The sequence below is a fragment of the Neopsephotus bourkii genome, unplaced genomic scaffold (assembly GCF_033783945.1).
Source record: "Neopsephotus bourkii isolate Nb327-2 ecotype Australia unplaced genomic scaffold, CSIRO-AGI_Nbou_v1 NB_1792, whole genome shotgun sequence".
NCBI classification, from domain to species: Eukaryota; Metazoa; Chordata; class Aves; order Psittaciformes; family Psittacidae; genus Neopsephotus; species Neopsephotus bourkii.
Genome location: NW_026902266.1, coordinates 3,313,735 through 3,329,764, shown reverse-complemented (window position 1 = coordinate 3,329,764; position 16,030 = coordinate 3,313,735). Strand labels below are relative to the sequence as shown.

General features: G+C 42.5%; 2 protein-coding genes across 8 annotated transcripts in view; one reads left to right on the top strand and one right to left on the bottom strand.

Annotated features, from left to right (window-relative positions):
* SMOC1 (SPARC related modular calcium binding 1) overlaps positions 1–16,030 on the bottom strand; it is a 136,830-nt gene that overhangs the window by 4,249 nt on the left and 116,551 nt on the right. For 5 of the 7 annotated variants that reach the window (XM_061380305.1, XM_061380303.1, XM_061380306.1 and 2 more), the window contains exons 11-12: positions 7,810–8,057; positions 1,632–1,682 (exon numbers count right to left, since the gene is read on the bottom strand). In XM_061380305.1, the coding sequence (XP_061236289.1) occupies positions 1,632–1,682; positions 7,810–8,057 (299 nt within the window). The remainder of the gene's footprint in view (positions 1–1,631; positions 1,683–7,809; positions 8,058–16,030) is intronic. The other 2 variants (XM_061380309.1, XM_061380308.1) reach the window with 1 other exon arrangement.
* LOC133226619 (cytochrome c oxidase assembly protein COX16 homolog, mitochondrial) overlaps positions 1–16,030 on the top strand; it is a 299,200-nt gene that overhangs the window by 213,999 nt on the left and 69,171 nt on the right. The gene's annotated exons all lie outside the window — the stretch shown is intronic.

Sequence of the window (16,030 nt, the reverse complement as noted above, 5' to 3'; positions counted from 1 at the left end):
ATTGGTGGTAGCAGCAGTGATTTGTGTTATACCTTAGTTACTAAACTGTTCTTATCTCAACTCATAGGAGTTGCATTCTTTTGATTCTCCTCCCCATCCCTCCGGGAGCAGGGGGAGGGCGGTGAGAGACTGTGTGACTGGCTTGCCAACAGGGCTTAAACCACGACAGCACATCCCCATGCTTATTTCTTCAGGAAGCTTTTGTTAAGCCCCTCATCAAAGGTTCTTAAAGAGTCAAAGCTCTTACAGGATCAGAGCAAGAGCTCTGTGGATTAATTACAGGTGAAAACATGTAGAAGAGAAGACAGAAGTATGGATTTGGTTCTTGGAAGGAGAAAGACAGGCCTCGCTGGGATCAGTGTTAATTGACATGCCCTGCCATGGGGGACAAATGCTGTCAAATGCAAAATTATTCCAGATTTTAAATTTAAAACAGCTCTGCAAAAGGCACTCACATTGCTCAATAACCAGCTCATAAAACCAGCAGATTGACTTCAATGTCTATACATGCAACATGGTATGTGAGTGGGGAGTAGGGATGACCTGTCCTAGACTAAGTGACTAAGAAACAGGCTGCAGCCATAGTACAGAATCATAGAATCAACTAGGTTGGAAAAGACCTTTAAGATGATTAGTTCCAACCATTACCCCAGGACTGCCAAGACCACCACTAAAGCATATCACTGAGGGCTCACCTATAAGGTTTCAGAACACTTCCAGGGATGGTGACTCCACCACTTTCCCTGGGAAGCCTGTTCCAATGCCTGACTACCCTTCTGGTGAAGAAATTTTCCCTAGTATTCAGTCTAAACCCCCCCTGCTGCAGCTGGAGGCTGTTACTTCTTGTCCTGTGCAATATTTGAATGCCTCCACTCAGCTTTTAGCAGCAGGCAAAAATGAAATACATGATCAGAACCAAGGACACACCAGGAAGCATCACTACATCGATGTATAAGGCTTAGCTGATCTTTATGTTCAGTTCTTGGTTCAGCCCACCTCATTAGGACCAGATAAGGTACCCAGAAACGTAAGGAGAATATCAAGAGGTATGGGAAGACCTCAACATGAAAAGGAGTCTAACTAGACATATGTTGGAGGCTATAGAACAGCATGTGGCAGGAGAAAGATAGGCAGGGGAGAACAGCTCACTATTTCTCACAGTCCAAAATGAAAAGCACCCAATGAAACCATAAGGCAGCAGGTCTAAAGGCAAAACAAATAAATAAAGCCTGATGAAGGGATGTGATTCACTGCCACAAAATACAGAGGAGACACCTTCACAGGGACAGGTAAGAGTCTTCATGGGAACTTGTCCATGGAGTAATATAAACAAAACTGTTACCTAAATCATTGCCTGCTAGAAGCAGTGAGAATAGGGAAAGAGAGTGCTGATCCAATAGCTGCAGCATCCTATTCTAATTCATTAGCAAAGTACGCTGGCTAAAGACACAGTGCTGGACTTTGAGGTGATGCAGCAGCTGTGTGTTAGTACATTCACACCTCTTGCGAACAATGTTGTCTTCCAGCTGTTTCTGTATTGCTCTTGGTGAACATAGGAGAGCAGGGGAGAATGAACTTTGGGACACATGGTTATCACAGAAAAAAAGGAAACATTTTGACAAGATACTCACTGAAAGGGTTAAGGCCTTGTCTTTTTCCACTGGGGAAACTGCTCAGGCTACCTGTAAAATCCAAGAACCACATTAAAGGCAATAAATGCCATGGCATGACAAAAGGAGCCACCCCACTGTCTGCTGCCAGAGGGCAGGCTCAAAGGAGCTCCTCTGAGCATGCACACAGCAAGTCCTACCAGCACTGCTCAAGATTCACATGCAAGCGTCAGACCAACGTGCTTGAGATGAGAGATGTTAAATACCTGGTGTTGTAGTAGTTGACCATCATGAAATCCAGAAGTTTGGTGTGGGCAAGAAGTAACAATTACAAGGTTAAACTAAACTGTGGAAGGAGGAAGAAGAAGAAAGGAAGAGTGCAAGCAGTGCCATGAAGTTTCTCAAAACAGTTTTTGCTAACAGCAAGCAAAATGTCATGTAGAATGGGGGAAGCCAGAAGAGAGTGAAGGTGCAGGCAATACAGGTAGCCTAAATTTACTAAATCTTTACCTTGGACCAAACAATCAAACAGGTGCCTAAAATCAAAGACCTGAACTCATACCTGGAAGAAGGGAAGGGGCAGTGCAGAGCTGTGACTGCATCATGAGACACCAGATGGAGCTCACAACAAGGACTCTCCACCTCAACAGTAAACCTGCTCCTACTATGTGCAGGGTACAGAGAGCATGTAGTAGACATCAGCTAGGGATTACAGAAGGTCTAGAAAGCATGTCACATTTCCTGCTAGCAGCTTGGTCTGATTTCAGATGAGGGGTTAGCTAGAAATGGGAGCTTCTGCTCCTGCTCCCTGCCAGAAGCAGTAAGCCTGTTGCCACTCTCTACTCCAACCCAGCCTATCTTTGATTCGTATGTGCATCTGACCTGATTGCACAGCTTTCTTTGCACATTAAATACTTTGCATGCGGGCAGTGAGAACACGCTTTGCTTTGTGCAAGAGCAAGATGAGCAGAAGCTCAGAGAGCAGGGATGGGACTGGGGAAGCCCTGGGGGACAGGAAGCTGGAGAGCATGATAGAAACATAACCACTGGGGAAGGAAAGAAAGGGGGAAAGAAAGGTGGCAGTGGCTGCATTTGAAGTGGGTTGCAAAGCATAACCTATTGGCTTTAGAGACTGTTAATAAAAGAAACCGTATAAACATGGTGAGTTATTTCAAGGTCCCCAAATGCCAATCTCAGATCGGCCATCTGCCCTGGTGAGAGAAGAACCATTGTTCACTTATTTCTGTACCTGTGTATAAAAAGCAGAGCTCTGCTGCCAAGAGGCAGATTCCTCTGGAGCTAACTGGCACTCTCCCAGGGAGCTGGCAATAAAACTCCAGGCAGTTATGAGCCATGGTACCCTCTGGCCAGGCTGTCCCAAGGGCTGGGGGCCAAGCACAGCCAGGTACACAAGAAGACATCCAAAAACCTACGGTTTGCACTCACCGCACCTAAGCCTACACTGTGTTGCTGTGAATGAGACCTATTTGTCTTCAGACAGAGGTGGGGAGCTCCAGTTAAGTTGATGCAAAAGGTAGGGAGCATCCTCAAAATGGCAGGGATACTCCAGGCTGGGCAGCTTCATAGGGCTCTGTGCTTTCCATGGCACCATACATCCATGCTGGGAAACTACCCTGAAGCTCATCACCTCTCGTTCCAAAGGCAGAGTATTGCCTTCAGCCAGCTGCCTTCAATAAAACACACACCAGGATGTATACTTACAGAAATCAAAACCCCTCAAAAACAACACTACACCAAGCATAACGCTGACATGAAAGACAGGAAGGAACATAACAGATAGTGACAGTTAGTTATTAACATATAGCTGGGAAGCCCTTGGATATTACAGAGTAACATCCCATCATTCAGAATGTTTTATAATGCAAAGTATTTGCTCAGCCTCACAAGTATGCTATTTTGGGTAACAATTCTAGCCATGCTGGATTAGGCCAGGTGTCTTTCAAAAGGAAGAGCCCCAAGGAAATCCTGGCAGCTTCTTCTAGGTAGAAACACTCAGACTTACCAAGTAAAGCTTTAACCTTTGATGGGGGAGGAACATGTTACCACAAGCCTTTCCTTGTGTTCTCAACACAGTAAGGATGTCCTGATTCATAATAACCATCAATAACTTCCCTCAAGATTAAGGGTGACAAACTATAGCCCCTCTACTGAGCTCCAAAGGGGGATATCTGAACAAAGCAAACAAAACCAGGTGCTGAATCAGTGGAGCTCGTTTACATTCTAATCTATTAGGTTAGATATTTTTTTTACAAATATGTATATACACACACATATATTAGATGCCCTATGAATTTCCTTTTTATTAACTCAGTTATTATCTGGTTACAGTTTTCTTATAGCCTCTTAGACTACTGTCAGCTTTCTACCATCATCAGTCCAGAGGCCTTTGCCAGGTGACTGCTCCTTGCTACCTGCTCCCACACAGCTGATAACACAGCCGTGATGTAGAGCATCCTCATTCCCAGAAGCCTCCCAAGCATGCAGAGAACCAGTTACTTCTCCAGATATCAGTAAGAAGGGTCCCAAACATCACTGAATTAAATCTGTTGGTTAGACTGTCCATTATTTTTCCTTCTTTCTGTAGTATTTGCTCAGCTCCAGTAGAAAGTGACATGCTGTTTAATTACACATACGCACACACTCTCTCTTTTTAATTAAGACATTTTTATCCTGTTTCTGGACTGTACTCTTGGTAGCCGGCTGTTGGCACAGAACGTGTCTGGGTTCCAGAAGTCCTCATGGCCTGTGAAGCGCGCCCAACACCTACCATCTGACAAGCTCTTGGATGGCAAAGCAATCACGGGATCTGAACTGGCAGAAGGAAACTTTCTGTCAGCTGGTGGAAGGACATTTCTTTGCAGTTTAATCCCTTAGCTCATCTTTGGGCAGGCACAAAATGCTGACTTTGTCTTCTGAATTTGGAAGAATATAGAGGCAAAACTCAGCTCCAGCATTTTGCAGCCAGCACAACCGGTATAAGCCTTGCTCTGATCTGCAGTCCTCCTCTCCAGGATCTCTGAACTCCAATTAATCTTGGGTCCAGTAACGTTCCAGCAAAGCTTTAAAACGCATGTCTACCTCTTCTCAAGGACCCTGCCTTTTGACTAACGCAGAGAGCTAAATTTGCTCTTAGATCACAGGTGGCTGTTCCCCCCTTAACTCAGGCTGTGTAGACTGCACTGATGAATACTAACTTTAAACAGGCTGTAAATCAGTCTATTTTCCTTCCACAATTCCTCAAACAGACAATTCTCGATCAAATGATGGCAAAGACTGTTTCAGGTGTGCTCCAAGCTACAAGCTCCCCACTCCTGTTCTTCCACAGTTTAAGAAACCATTGGCAGGCTTCTGCAAGTCCTCAAGTAGTTGGCTGTATGTGGCTACTTCATTCTGAGATCCAGGAATGGCATTTTTCCATCTGAGTTACCTCTGAGAGAAACACATCTGGTTTAAGCAGATGGGCAAGAGCTGTGCAAAATGGCCACCAGACCTAGCAGATTTCCCAGTAAGTTTCTGGGTCATCATAAGGATGGCAAAGAGGAAGGGTTACTGGCAGACTGGGTAACTATTTTCCTCATTGTAGAATCACTGGCTGGCATAATCATGTATTAGGTTACCACAGGCATCAGAGAACATGCTGAGAAGGGGAAGACAGACAGAACTATGCTTCTCAGACAGGTCTGATCCTAAGTTGGAAAGAGCTCAGATTCAGGTTGGTCCTTATGAATATTCCAACTGAATCCTTCCACATAAATCTTTCTTATTTAGACTATCTAGTGCTCAAGAGGCATATGACAGTGTTGATTTATCTATGCCCTGTGCTTCCTTCAAACAACACTATTTCTGCGTTTGGACAGAGCTGGCATAAAAAACCCCAAAACTAAAAACCAAACCAAAAAACCCAACACCAAGAACACAAAGAAGGCTTAGGGTTTATTGTCCTCAGCATCCCATGACCTATAAAATTTGTATTCTTTTCAAAATCGTTACAAGTGTTCAGTTTGCCTGGCAGAAGGCACACTCACCTGGAATGATAACTCATTTCATTTTAGTCCTTATGCTGCTGGATACCCAACCAGGATTTGGAACGTCTGAGGCAAGTTCATGTGAAATGTAGTATATCGAGGGAAAATGATGATTTTCCTTGTCTCCCTCCAACCCTTCCTCATCCAATCCAGACCAGAAAAAACTTTCCAACAAAGCTTTTGTTGAAATAGAAACCTTTCCATGAGAAGTTTTGGTTTCATCTGACTGGCAGTTTACAAGTGAAAGTATATCATCAAAAAGGTTTCCAACTAGCTCTTGGCTTGCACCCACAGCAACCTCAGCCCCAGCAGATGTTTGGAGGCCATGATACAGAAACAGATAGCAAATGCACGGAGTAGTTGACTGACTAAATACACCAATGATCAGGATAAGGGAAAGCTGGCGAAAGGATAAGCTACTGGTTATTTCTTAGTTTCTTGAGAATAGAAAGCAGAGGCAACATGTCATCTACCACCTCACAAATTCATGCCTTCTTAAAAACAGATCCATTTACAAACTTGCTTGCTCCACCTCTAAGAACCTCCCTCAGTTCTTTTCTGCATGTTAGTACCTGCTCCTTTCACTGCCTCCTCCACTGCTTTTTAGCCCTCAATATCCTTTAGCCCCCTTCAGTCCTCCTTCCACATAACTTGGCCATTTATCTTTGATCCTCAAGGCCCCTCAGGCCTTCAGTATGTATGTGGAGCTGTACCTAGTACAAGGTCAGAGCTCCTTTTTGCCCACAATCCTGTCCTCATGCAAGAGAATAAACCATAAAAGGTCAAGCTGTGTTCTCAACAAATAGTTGGGCAATCAGGCACTCACATTGTCTCACTTCTTTCCTTTCCCTTCACACAGACTCAAAGATTCACATTTTCATCCTTCTCACCCTTATTTTTTTTTTTACCTTCCATAAACTACACTTTGAACACGTGGTTGGCCAAGCCAGCAGATTCCAGAAAGCCTTGTTCCAGGCCAAATAGCAATAAAACTCATTTGGCATATTCATCTTATTGGGAAAGTAATAAAATTAAGGAACAGGGTTGCTATTTTGGTATGTCATTCCTCAGCAAGGTACCAATGACAAAGAAAAAAACTTCCACTGAGCTAGGGAAACTGAATGCTTCTCACAGCTGACAAGTAATGCAATAGGCATATTATGGTAACTAAGGTGCTTGCAAAGCACCTAGAAAAGGCAACTTCCCAACACCCAAATGCGCTGATTCCCTTTCCACTCATGTTAAACCTGAAGTGAGAAATAAGGTAAGGTTAAGCCTGGAGAAAGAAAGCTACCCACCCTTCCCAAATGGCACAACAGTTATGACAAGAGCTCTCCACCCAGCCAAAACACCTGCACAGGAAATTAGTCCTTTGGAATCTCCCTGTATGCCTTCTCCTGCCAAGCAAGTCTGTCTACAGTCAAGAATGACTGATGATTATTGAATTTGGGTTGAACAATTTAAATTCATAAAATTTCTAAAAATATCTATTTGGTCCAGGTCCCAACAGAAGATGAGGTGAAGAATAAAGAGGAAGAAAAGGAAGGAGGGTGGGTTGGCTGCTCAGGCACTAAACAGTAGGGAAAATATGTTATAAATATGCCCTATTTTATACCCCAAGTGTAATTTAACTGTGAAATAGGGCAACAGTATAGCTATGTGCTTGCTTTCTGAGTTGTTCCCTCTGCTTCATCCACCTTCCTGTGTGCTGGATTTAGCAACGAAAATGAGTATTATTTCTGCTAGTCAACAGGGTCTCTGGAGAAGGACTGGGTCTGTGCTGGCTCATACATCATTCAACCTACGTAGTTTGAGACAACAGAATATTGTTACCAGTGTATTACTCAGAAGGGACCTGATCTGAACTACAGTTTCCAAAGACTTCTTACAGTACAAGTAGGGTTCTGGCCAAGGCTCAGCTTTTTGCCCTGTTTCTGTCTAGAGGTTAGCACAAAGGTCTGTGGCAAGGGATGTAAGACAGAGTCATAACACAAATAACTAACTACAAGTACACGGCAGGGTATTAATTCCACTTATTTTCTCACACAAACTATGGCAATTTTGAATCACTTAGGAGAAAAACAGTTCCTGAGCTTGCTGTAACTCCAGGTCAGTCTTTTATGCACATGCAATGGGGAAGGAAAGGCACTCACCTCCTTCCTTGCTGACTCCTAAGCACCCTTTCAGTTCCTGAAGTGAGATTGACTTGTCCTTGTTGAGGTCACAGTAGTCAGTGAAACGTCGGGCACATTTCTTGGGCTTGGCTTTCTTCTTCACATAACGCTTAAAAGGCTTCAGCTCCCGCTTGTTGATGTCACTGCTGCTGTTGTTGTCCAGCTGACTGAAGTACCAGTGTACCACTCGCTCCTCCAGCGTGTGGCTGGGGTCTGGCTCGGAGAACCTGGAACAGAGGAAGCACAGGCCCCTGACAAGTGGGTGCTTTCACCAACACTGTCAACCACATGCTCAGGAGCCAGAGCTGCTCACAGAGTCAGACACACACTATGTTGTATTTAGAGCAGGCAAAGTATGTAGGTCCTACAATCTCCTCCTTTTAGCTAGGCTCTTTTGAGATTAACTTATTCTAAAAATGTCCTTCAGCATTGACAATTGGAGCCAAGAGATTCCTGGAGACGGATACCCTCAGTAGCTCTGGTTCTCATTAGCCTAGTTGCTGAAACTCTGCCTAATCCCAGAAGGATCCCCTTTAGAGGACAAGAGGCAATCTCCATGATCCTTTTGACCCTTGGGCTCCCATTCAAGTTACCAGCAGAACAGAAACTTCCATTTCTAAACTTCAGAAAGAGAACAAATTTATTTTATGCAAGCCACATTCAATATTTGAAAATGTCCTTGGCAAGATGCAACATTCTTGCTGTATCTATTTATACGATCTGAACTCCTGTGCTGTATTTTGAGCATATTTAATGCTTTTCACACTGTTGATTTATCACAAGAATTCCACAGCAGACAAGCACCACAAATCCTTTAAAAGCAATACTATGGAACTGGCAACTTCAGTTTGCTTCATTTCTTACTCGTCATGATATTACAAATTTGACATACTTGGCTCCCATTTTCTTACTCTACACAACAATAGATAGTATGAGAGAGGAGAAGGAGGAAAAGCAACAGCTGAAGATGCATGGATAGAGAATGTTGCCATTCAATGTCAAGCCATCACTGAACAGACACTGTTATGTCATACCATTTAAGTGGTGCCTGGTGCTCTGCAGCAGCAGTGGGAAAGGGGTTATCCCTCAGTGATACCAAGAACCAGTGAAGAAACTCTTTCTCAAGCAGAATTTTTTTAGAACTGCACTAAGCTATTGTGTCTGTTGTCCATGTGGTGAGCGTGCCAAGAGAGAACGCTGAAATGATGCTGAAATTAAACTGAGACTTGAGCCTGTCTCCTCCCAAGAATAAAGCATTTCAGTGCATTGGAATTAGTGGAGAGGCAGACATGCTACACTGGCACTGGGTGCTCTGACTTATTCCAGAAGACATCTCCATATGCTGCCTGAATTCCTTCCCCAGCTGGGAGAGAAGGACAGTTGCATGCTGCAGGCAGCCAGATTCTGGTGTGAGTCGGGGGCATTCTAGCTGATAGAGAAATAAGAACCCAAGTACCTTAAAAAAAAGCACTTTCACACTGTCACTGACTTTGTTTCAGAAACTGGTAGGATAGATATTTAAATGGTCACTGAAAATGTCTTTGTTCAGAACTGGAAGGGAGAAAACTCTTGTTGACGTTCCAGTATGACTAGTTTTGCCTTTAAAATGTAGCTATGGAGTCTGAAAAATAAAAGCCCCACCTTGCCACCATGGTAAACTAAATCACTAGTGAAGGGAGTCTGCAACACGAAAAAGCAAGCAAGCAAGCAAGCACTTGAGCTTAGGCGGAGAACAGAGATCCCCGTTAACCTTCTCATACAGCTTTTACAAATGAGGATGCAATTTAGAAAGGTAGCCCCTACCCAGAGACATCCGGGTCTTCACAACAAGTACACACACAGTAGGGAGAGGCAAATAAACTGCACAACATTTTCACCAAGATTTTATTTGAAGCTATCTCCATCATTTAATTCTTAGTTGAGAAGCAGCCTGGTAACTAGTCACAACATCTGGTCAATGCACAGTGGGAGAAACACTGAGGGAGGAAGAAGAGGTTAGGAATAAGTCTGGCTTAGTTTTGGAAGCCAAAATACAAGGCAAGCCCCTGGAGCCACCTATGGACAAGCAGAAATTGCAAAACCCATCCTCAGAAAGCTAAGGGAGTGCCCGGAATCTTTAGATCCTTGAAACTGTATGCAAAGACCATGATGACAGGAGAGAATAAAAACACATCCTGTGACTTGTTTTTATGACATTTATGAACACAGCCATTGGCTTCTCTCCCTTTTGGAAATGAGCTGGCTATTATTCAAAGACTAGCATGCTTCCAACAGCCACAGGGAAGTTCTGTATCGCAAGGGACAATATTCTGCTTTTGCTGAGACAGAGGAATAAATCCCGAGCATTTGCATGCAAGATTCACCTCATCCACACCTTGGTCTGTCCTTTGTTTCCTGAAGGCTGACAGGAACTGGAGAGGCAGAAATGGAGAATATAGCAGAGCATCTTAGAATCAACAGCAGAAAGACAACACACAGAAATACAAGCTTCTTAATACTTCCTGAAGAGACACCCAGAAGCAGGACTTAGAAGTGCCTCTTTTTCATGTACACACCAAAGAGGAGCTCTTATGAGATACCAAGAGAGGCAGTATAGCTCTCTTCAGCCCTTCCATAAAGAAAATCAGGGTAATCCACAGGCTAATACAAATACGTTGACTCATGAGGTGAGGATACATCAATCTTTGCCATTACAAACATGCTGAGAGCTCATGCTGAAAACTGCAACATCCTCATGGAGCTAAAGGGAATTAGTTTAACTGCTGTGATTGTAGGAGGAAGGAAGATGCAGCCATTTCTGTGTTTTTACCACTTCCTTTGGCTGGCTTAGCAGCACTGCAGTTCCTGAGTTGGTTGTCTGCCCTTTCTGATGATCATTCAGAATGCCAGCACAGGAAAGATACACATCATCTCAGTGCAGCCATGTCCCCTGGCTTGTGAAATTACATGATACAATAAAGAAGGCTGAAGTTACAACACCGTATCTGACTATCTTGACTTTGATGGCTGCCCACGCAATATGCTTTTGCACTGTACATGAAACATGAACTGATGCAATGTCACAGTAACATTAACTAGGTGCTAAGCCACCTAGCTTTGATGATGTGCCATGACAACAATCATACCTGCTAGCTCAGCTGAAATAAATCTAGGGGCTCTAATTGTCCTGCAAGCACAGACTTTGCAGGAGTATTCCCAGAGGAATTTCCCTCTATTACCTCTCCATCGCTGTTGCAAGAGAAATAAATCAGCCCTCAGATGCAACCTCATTTGTTGGGCTGCCTCTCTACTCATTCAGACCATAAAGAAATCAGAAAAACCAAGAAAGAACAAAACTGTACATTCTCAACTCCCAGCAAAACATCATCTCTTTCTCTAACACCAGTTACACAAAAATCCACTGAATTCCAGTCTCTCAATCCAGTGCTGTAGCAGCTTTGTAAGACCAAGTAAAGCCAAACATTACTAAAATGCAGACAGCCACTTTAGTCTTCTTGTGTTGATGACATTATAGCTGTACTTACTTCTCTTCCTGAGAATTCCTCTTTAGCACTCTATGGCAAAACAATCAATCCTAAAGAATGAGTGCTGAGCAATTGAAGAGCTCTGTGCAAATTGATTTTCCAAATCTAACCTGCTATTGCTGGATTGCTTCTGTACATAAGCCAGCAAATTTAGCTCTATTATGCAGCACAAGCCCACCCACAGTCCAACAATGAGGAGAAGCACGGGCTGTCATTAACAGCCTGACAGAGAAGCTACTCTCTCAGCTTTCTCAAATTTGCTGGCATCAAATATGTAGTCTTGTCTAAGTAGGCTTTTGCTCCTCCTCCTGTATAATATGCTATCAACTCCCTCATAGCAGAATACTTTTTCTTAGGTGGCTTGCTTGTAAATTTGCGGGTTAAAATACTGTTATTTCTAACATTACTATTTTCTAGTAGAAAAGTTTTCTATACTCCCACAGAACACTCTCTTACCATCTGCTATAACTCAGGTACAGGCAGAAAGCAAAGAGGCTATGAAAAAAACAAGGACATGCACTTTCACAGCTGCACTGAATTCCAGAGCAGAAGAAGAAGAATATGCCAAAATATCAAATAAACAGCTTGAATATGCACTTTGCATGCAGTCCGTAATGCTTTCCAGCCCAAGGGCCCTTTCAAGAAAGGAGGAGTTAACTTGGTGGGAAGGAGTATGGAAGAAGGGGAGGGATATAGGGTAAAGTATACAAGAGCAGCAAATGTCACACATCACTCACATACAGAACCATGTACAGCATGCAATCACATTATCCTCCACTCAACTGTGCTGTTGACGTGTAATTATGTCCCATCAAATTTTAGTAATTTTACTAAGCAAACTGAAGTCCATTCCTACCGAAGTCCATTCCTACTTGCAGCCCCACTGCGTTTGACTGCACAGGCTGCACAGACCCAGAGTACTGTTGCAGTGACAGAAAATCCTACTACAGAACACTGCTTTGACAGAAAGCAAGGTTGCAACCTCTGAAGTACCCAGCTGATGATCAGCTGTTTGAAGATCTTTAGAAAACCTATTATTTTGTAATACAGACTTTACGTAGCAGCAATAGCAGTGGAGACAGGAGGAGGAAAGACCAGCCTAACATTGCCTAACAGGATGGCTGAGACTATAAACCAGAGAGAGCTATTCCAGGATGGAAGAACACTGATGCACAAGAAGCTGCAAGAAGAAGTAACAGAGTAGAAAAAATATGTAAGCCCAGCTTCCACTGCTGACACAGGTGTGTTTGTGGTCAGGATGTATGCAGGAGTTAAGTAAGTTTCTACAACTTGAAAGTATTTTGCAAGGATGAATACCTTGCTTGGTGCTGTTGCTGAATGAAGAATGGATGAGAGCAAAGCTAAAGAAATGACAGGACTGACCCTATCAGTCAATGCCTATGATGGCATTGATTATTGTTGACCAAGGTGCCTGCACGGAGTGGTGGAAAATGACGAGTTTAACAAAATAAGGTAAAATTCAGAATTGTTCTTGGTCTGCTTCCACTTCTTATGCTCCTTTCCCTGTTCTTTGCGGTTGTCTAATGTTAAAGGCTGTAATGGTGGAGCATGGCTTGAATCAGAGGATTACTCTAATGGAACTGCGAAAGGATCCTGTATTTGTTTTATTATTCTTCCTTTCCTGTAGCCAAGGAATCAAGAAGCCAACAAAAACTGAGCTGCCTTCAGACTAAACAAAAGAGTACTACACAGTCCAAATTCATTACGGAGAATGCGTAATACCTCTATGGTTACAACTTAAGTTATCTTGCTATTACAGTCCCAGTTTCTTCCTCTCTTCCAGCTAAGTTGTGTCTGAAACATTATTCTGAATGCAACTTCTCTGAAGATTGTGGGATAAATCATTTAGGAGGTTTAAAAATCACCTCCCTTCACTCCTCATTGACTGTTCAAAGATCCTCCTCTTACATGAACTCTCCCATATCTTTAATTAGGCTAGAATTTCCATAGGAGCACAAAGAAAAGTTGATACCCAACTTCAACTGAAATGCAATAGGAGTTGGGCATTAATTTCCCTGCACTGTTCGAAAGTGTCAATCTTTATTAACATACAGCTTGGGTTCAGAACACCCTGGAGATGTGCTGAGATGTGCTTGCCTCCTTCAAACTTCTCAACTAGAGCATGAAAGGGAACCTCGGGGGCAATTTTCTGAAGTACTTTTCAGGGCTATTACATTGGGAATAATTGGCAACTTAAAATGAAGGGATGCAGCTGCTGTGTTACATGATAAGGGTGGTTGTTGTAAGCTGCCCTTTTAACCCTAAATTCCATAAGGCAGTAATATTTTTGCTGATAACATAGTAAGCCATAGTGCACACATTTTGGCAACTAAAATTCATTTTGAATTGGCAGGGGCCAAAGAGAGAACCTCAGATTAGGGAAACCCAGTCTGGGATCCCCTTTGGTCTTTGGTAGTTTAGGCTCCATATGAATATGCCTGAAACAGAAAACAGACTAAAATGTACCAAAGCAAAGTCTAAATTTTAAAAAGTGCCACTCTTACTATATAGGATTTATATATGAATGATTTCAGCTATGTGTTTTTCCAAAAAGGATACCAAACACTGCTTAATAAACCAATTTCCTACAAGCGCTCCCTTAATTACTTTGAAAACATACAGTAACATGATGTGCCTTGGAGTTATTACATAAACTTAAGAATGAATTTAGCAGAGATTTTCTGTTTCAAAAGTCTAAATGAAGTCTACTTGCCTATTTTGCTGTAATATAAACCAGGGCCACGAGGAAGGGAAGTTCTCATCTCATTTACATTATTGTAAAGCAAGAGTAACTCAATTAAAGTCAATAGCTTTGAACTTGCTTAAATGAGACAAGACCTATAAGGGATTACAAGGTTGCTTTAAGCATGCCCAATAAAAAAAACATCTTATCAGGTTTTACTTAGATGGCCTGCAGCAATCCAAGTTGTACAACCACACTTTGCTGCTACTAGCTTGTTTTTGTGTGTGCCAAGTATAAAGTGTGCAATTTAGCATAGCTCTGTGTAGTATTTTAAATGCAGATCTCTCTCATTTCTTCCCATGCTCCTCCCAAAAAGCTAATATGGATGTTAATTGCAAAGCCACAGACAGCTTTTCAGCATAAGTAAGTAGAGTTTTGAAGGCACTGAGCAAATGCAAGAAGTTTTCCCTCATATACCCAGATTCAGACTGAAGGCGGCAGGGTAATCTAATCTGATTTCCTGTATATCATGCACTCAGAATGTAAATCAGATTACTCTTTGGACCATAACTCGGGTTTGACCAAAGCAAGTCCTTCTGAAAGGCGTCAGGCCTAAGATGAAAGCCTTAGAGAGAAGGAATCTGTCACCTCCCTCATGACTTTATTCTGCCTTAGAATTGCCCTCACTTTAAAGAAATTTTGATGACAAGTTTGTTTATATTCAGCTAATCATGTTCTTCCCTGCTAGACTAAAGAGCTTGCAGAGCTTTTGTCCCTGTAGAGATACTCAGATTATAGAAAATAATCTTTCAACCTTTTCTTCCCTTTTTTTTTAATACTCTAAGGAAGGCTGAGTTAGGCTTTTTCAGTCCTTGACACTTCTGGAAAGGCTCTTCTCTGCATTTGGTCCTGTATTTTAATGTTGACTAAAGACACATATTTTATGCCAATATCATCTCTCTGCTGCCACAGAGAAACAGAAATACTCCCTCCCCTACCCTAAAATTCTTACTTGCTGCTTCTCTGACTGTTCAAAATACAACAACATGTGGGGCCAACTGACACTGAGGGATACCTTGCCATTTGCCAGGCCTGCCCCCTGCAACAGGCATAAGCTTTGCTGGTGATATATTAAAAATTTACCTTGGATCATTGGATGCATTTGTTCAAACTCTAAAAAAAGCCCAAGAGGATGAAATGCTGAACACTGTAAAGGAACAGAAAAAAGGAGGCTACAGAGGGAAGCAGTGTGTGTTTAAATACAGAACCTGTTTTGCCATCATTATGGCAAAGATGGAGAAGAGCCTGCAATAGATGAAGCTTGCCTTACAAATAAGAGAACTAACATTAAGACATTAAAACTGACATGACTGACATTAAGGAAAATCAGGTAGCCAGATCCCTAGTTTTATGTCTCAACATGACCTTCTCAGCAAACCTGGGCCAACGAGATACAGGATAAGCACTGTCATAAATGCAGTATTTTGTTAGTTGTTAAGGTTGGAAGCTAATTACCCCTATGATTAACTCTACAGCTAAAATATCCCTTTGTCTTGGAAAGAGCTTTCGTTTCCAGTGTCAAAGTCAAGTTAGATCACCCAGACAATTTCAGATATCCCTGAAGAGAGGATTCATGACGTTCCTCCCTTCTGGAAACTTGGAAAGTGGCACCCACAGGACAGAGACAGCCTCCTAACTCTGCAAACTCATATGAAATGAAAGCTGTACTGATTTAATTTCTGTCATTATCAAAAATCCCTTGAAATGCCTTTCTTTTTTTTTTCTTTTTTTTTTTCCCAAAATAAATGGTCCCATCAGGACATGGAGGGATGGAAAAGTTCGATGCAGATTCTTCGGGGTGTGCGTTTAGCCTAGCTGATGCCCAGAGAGGTTTATGCCAGAGCAGTTTCCTGAATTTCACTGTGGCTGTGGCAGGCAGAGTATTTGGGTGGTAGCAGTCTTTCGCCTTACA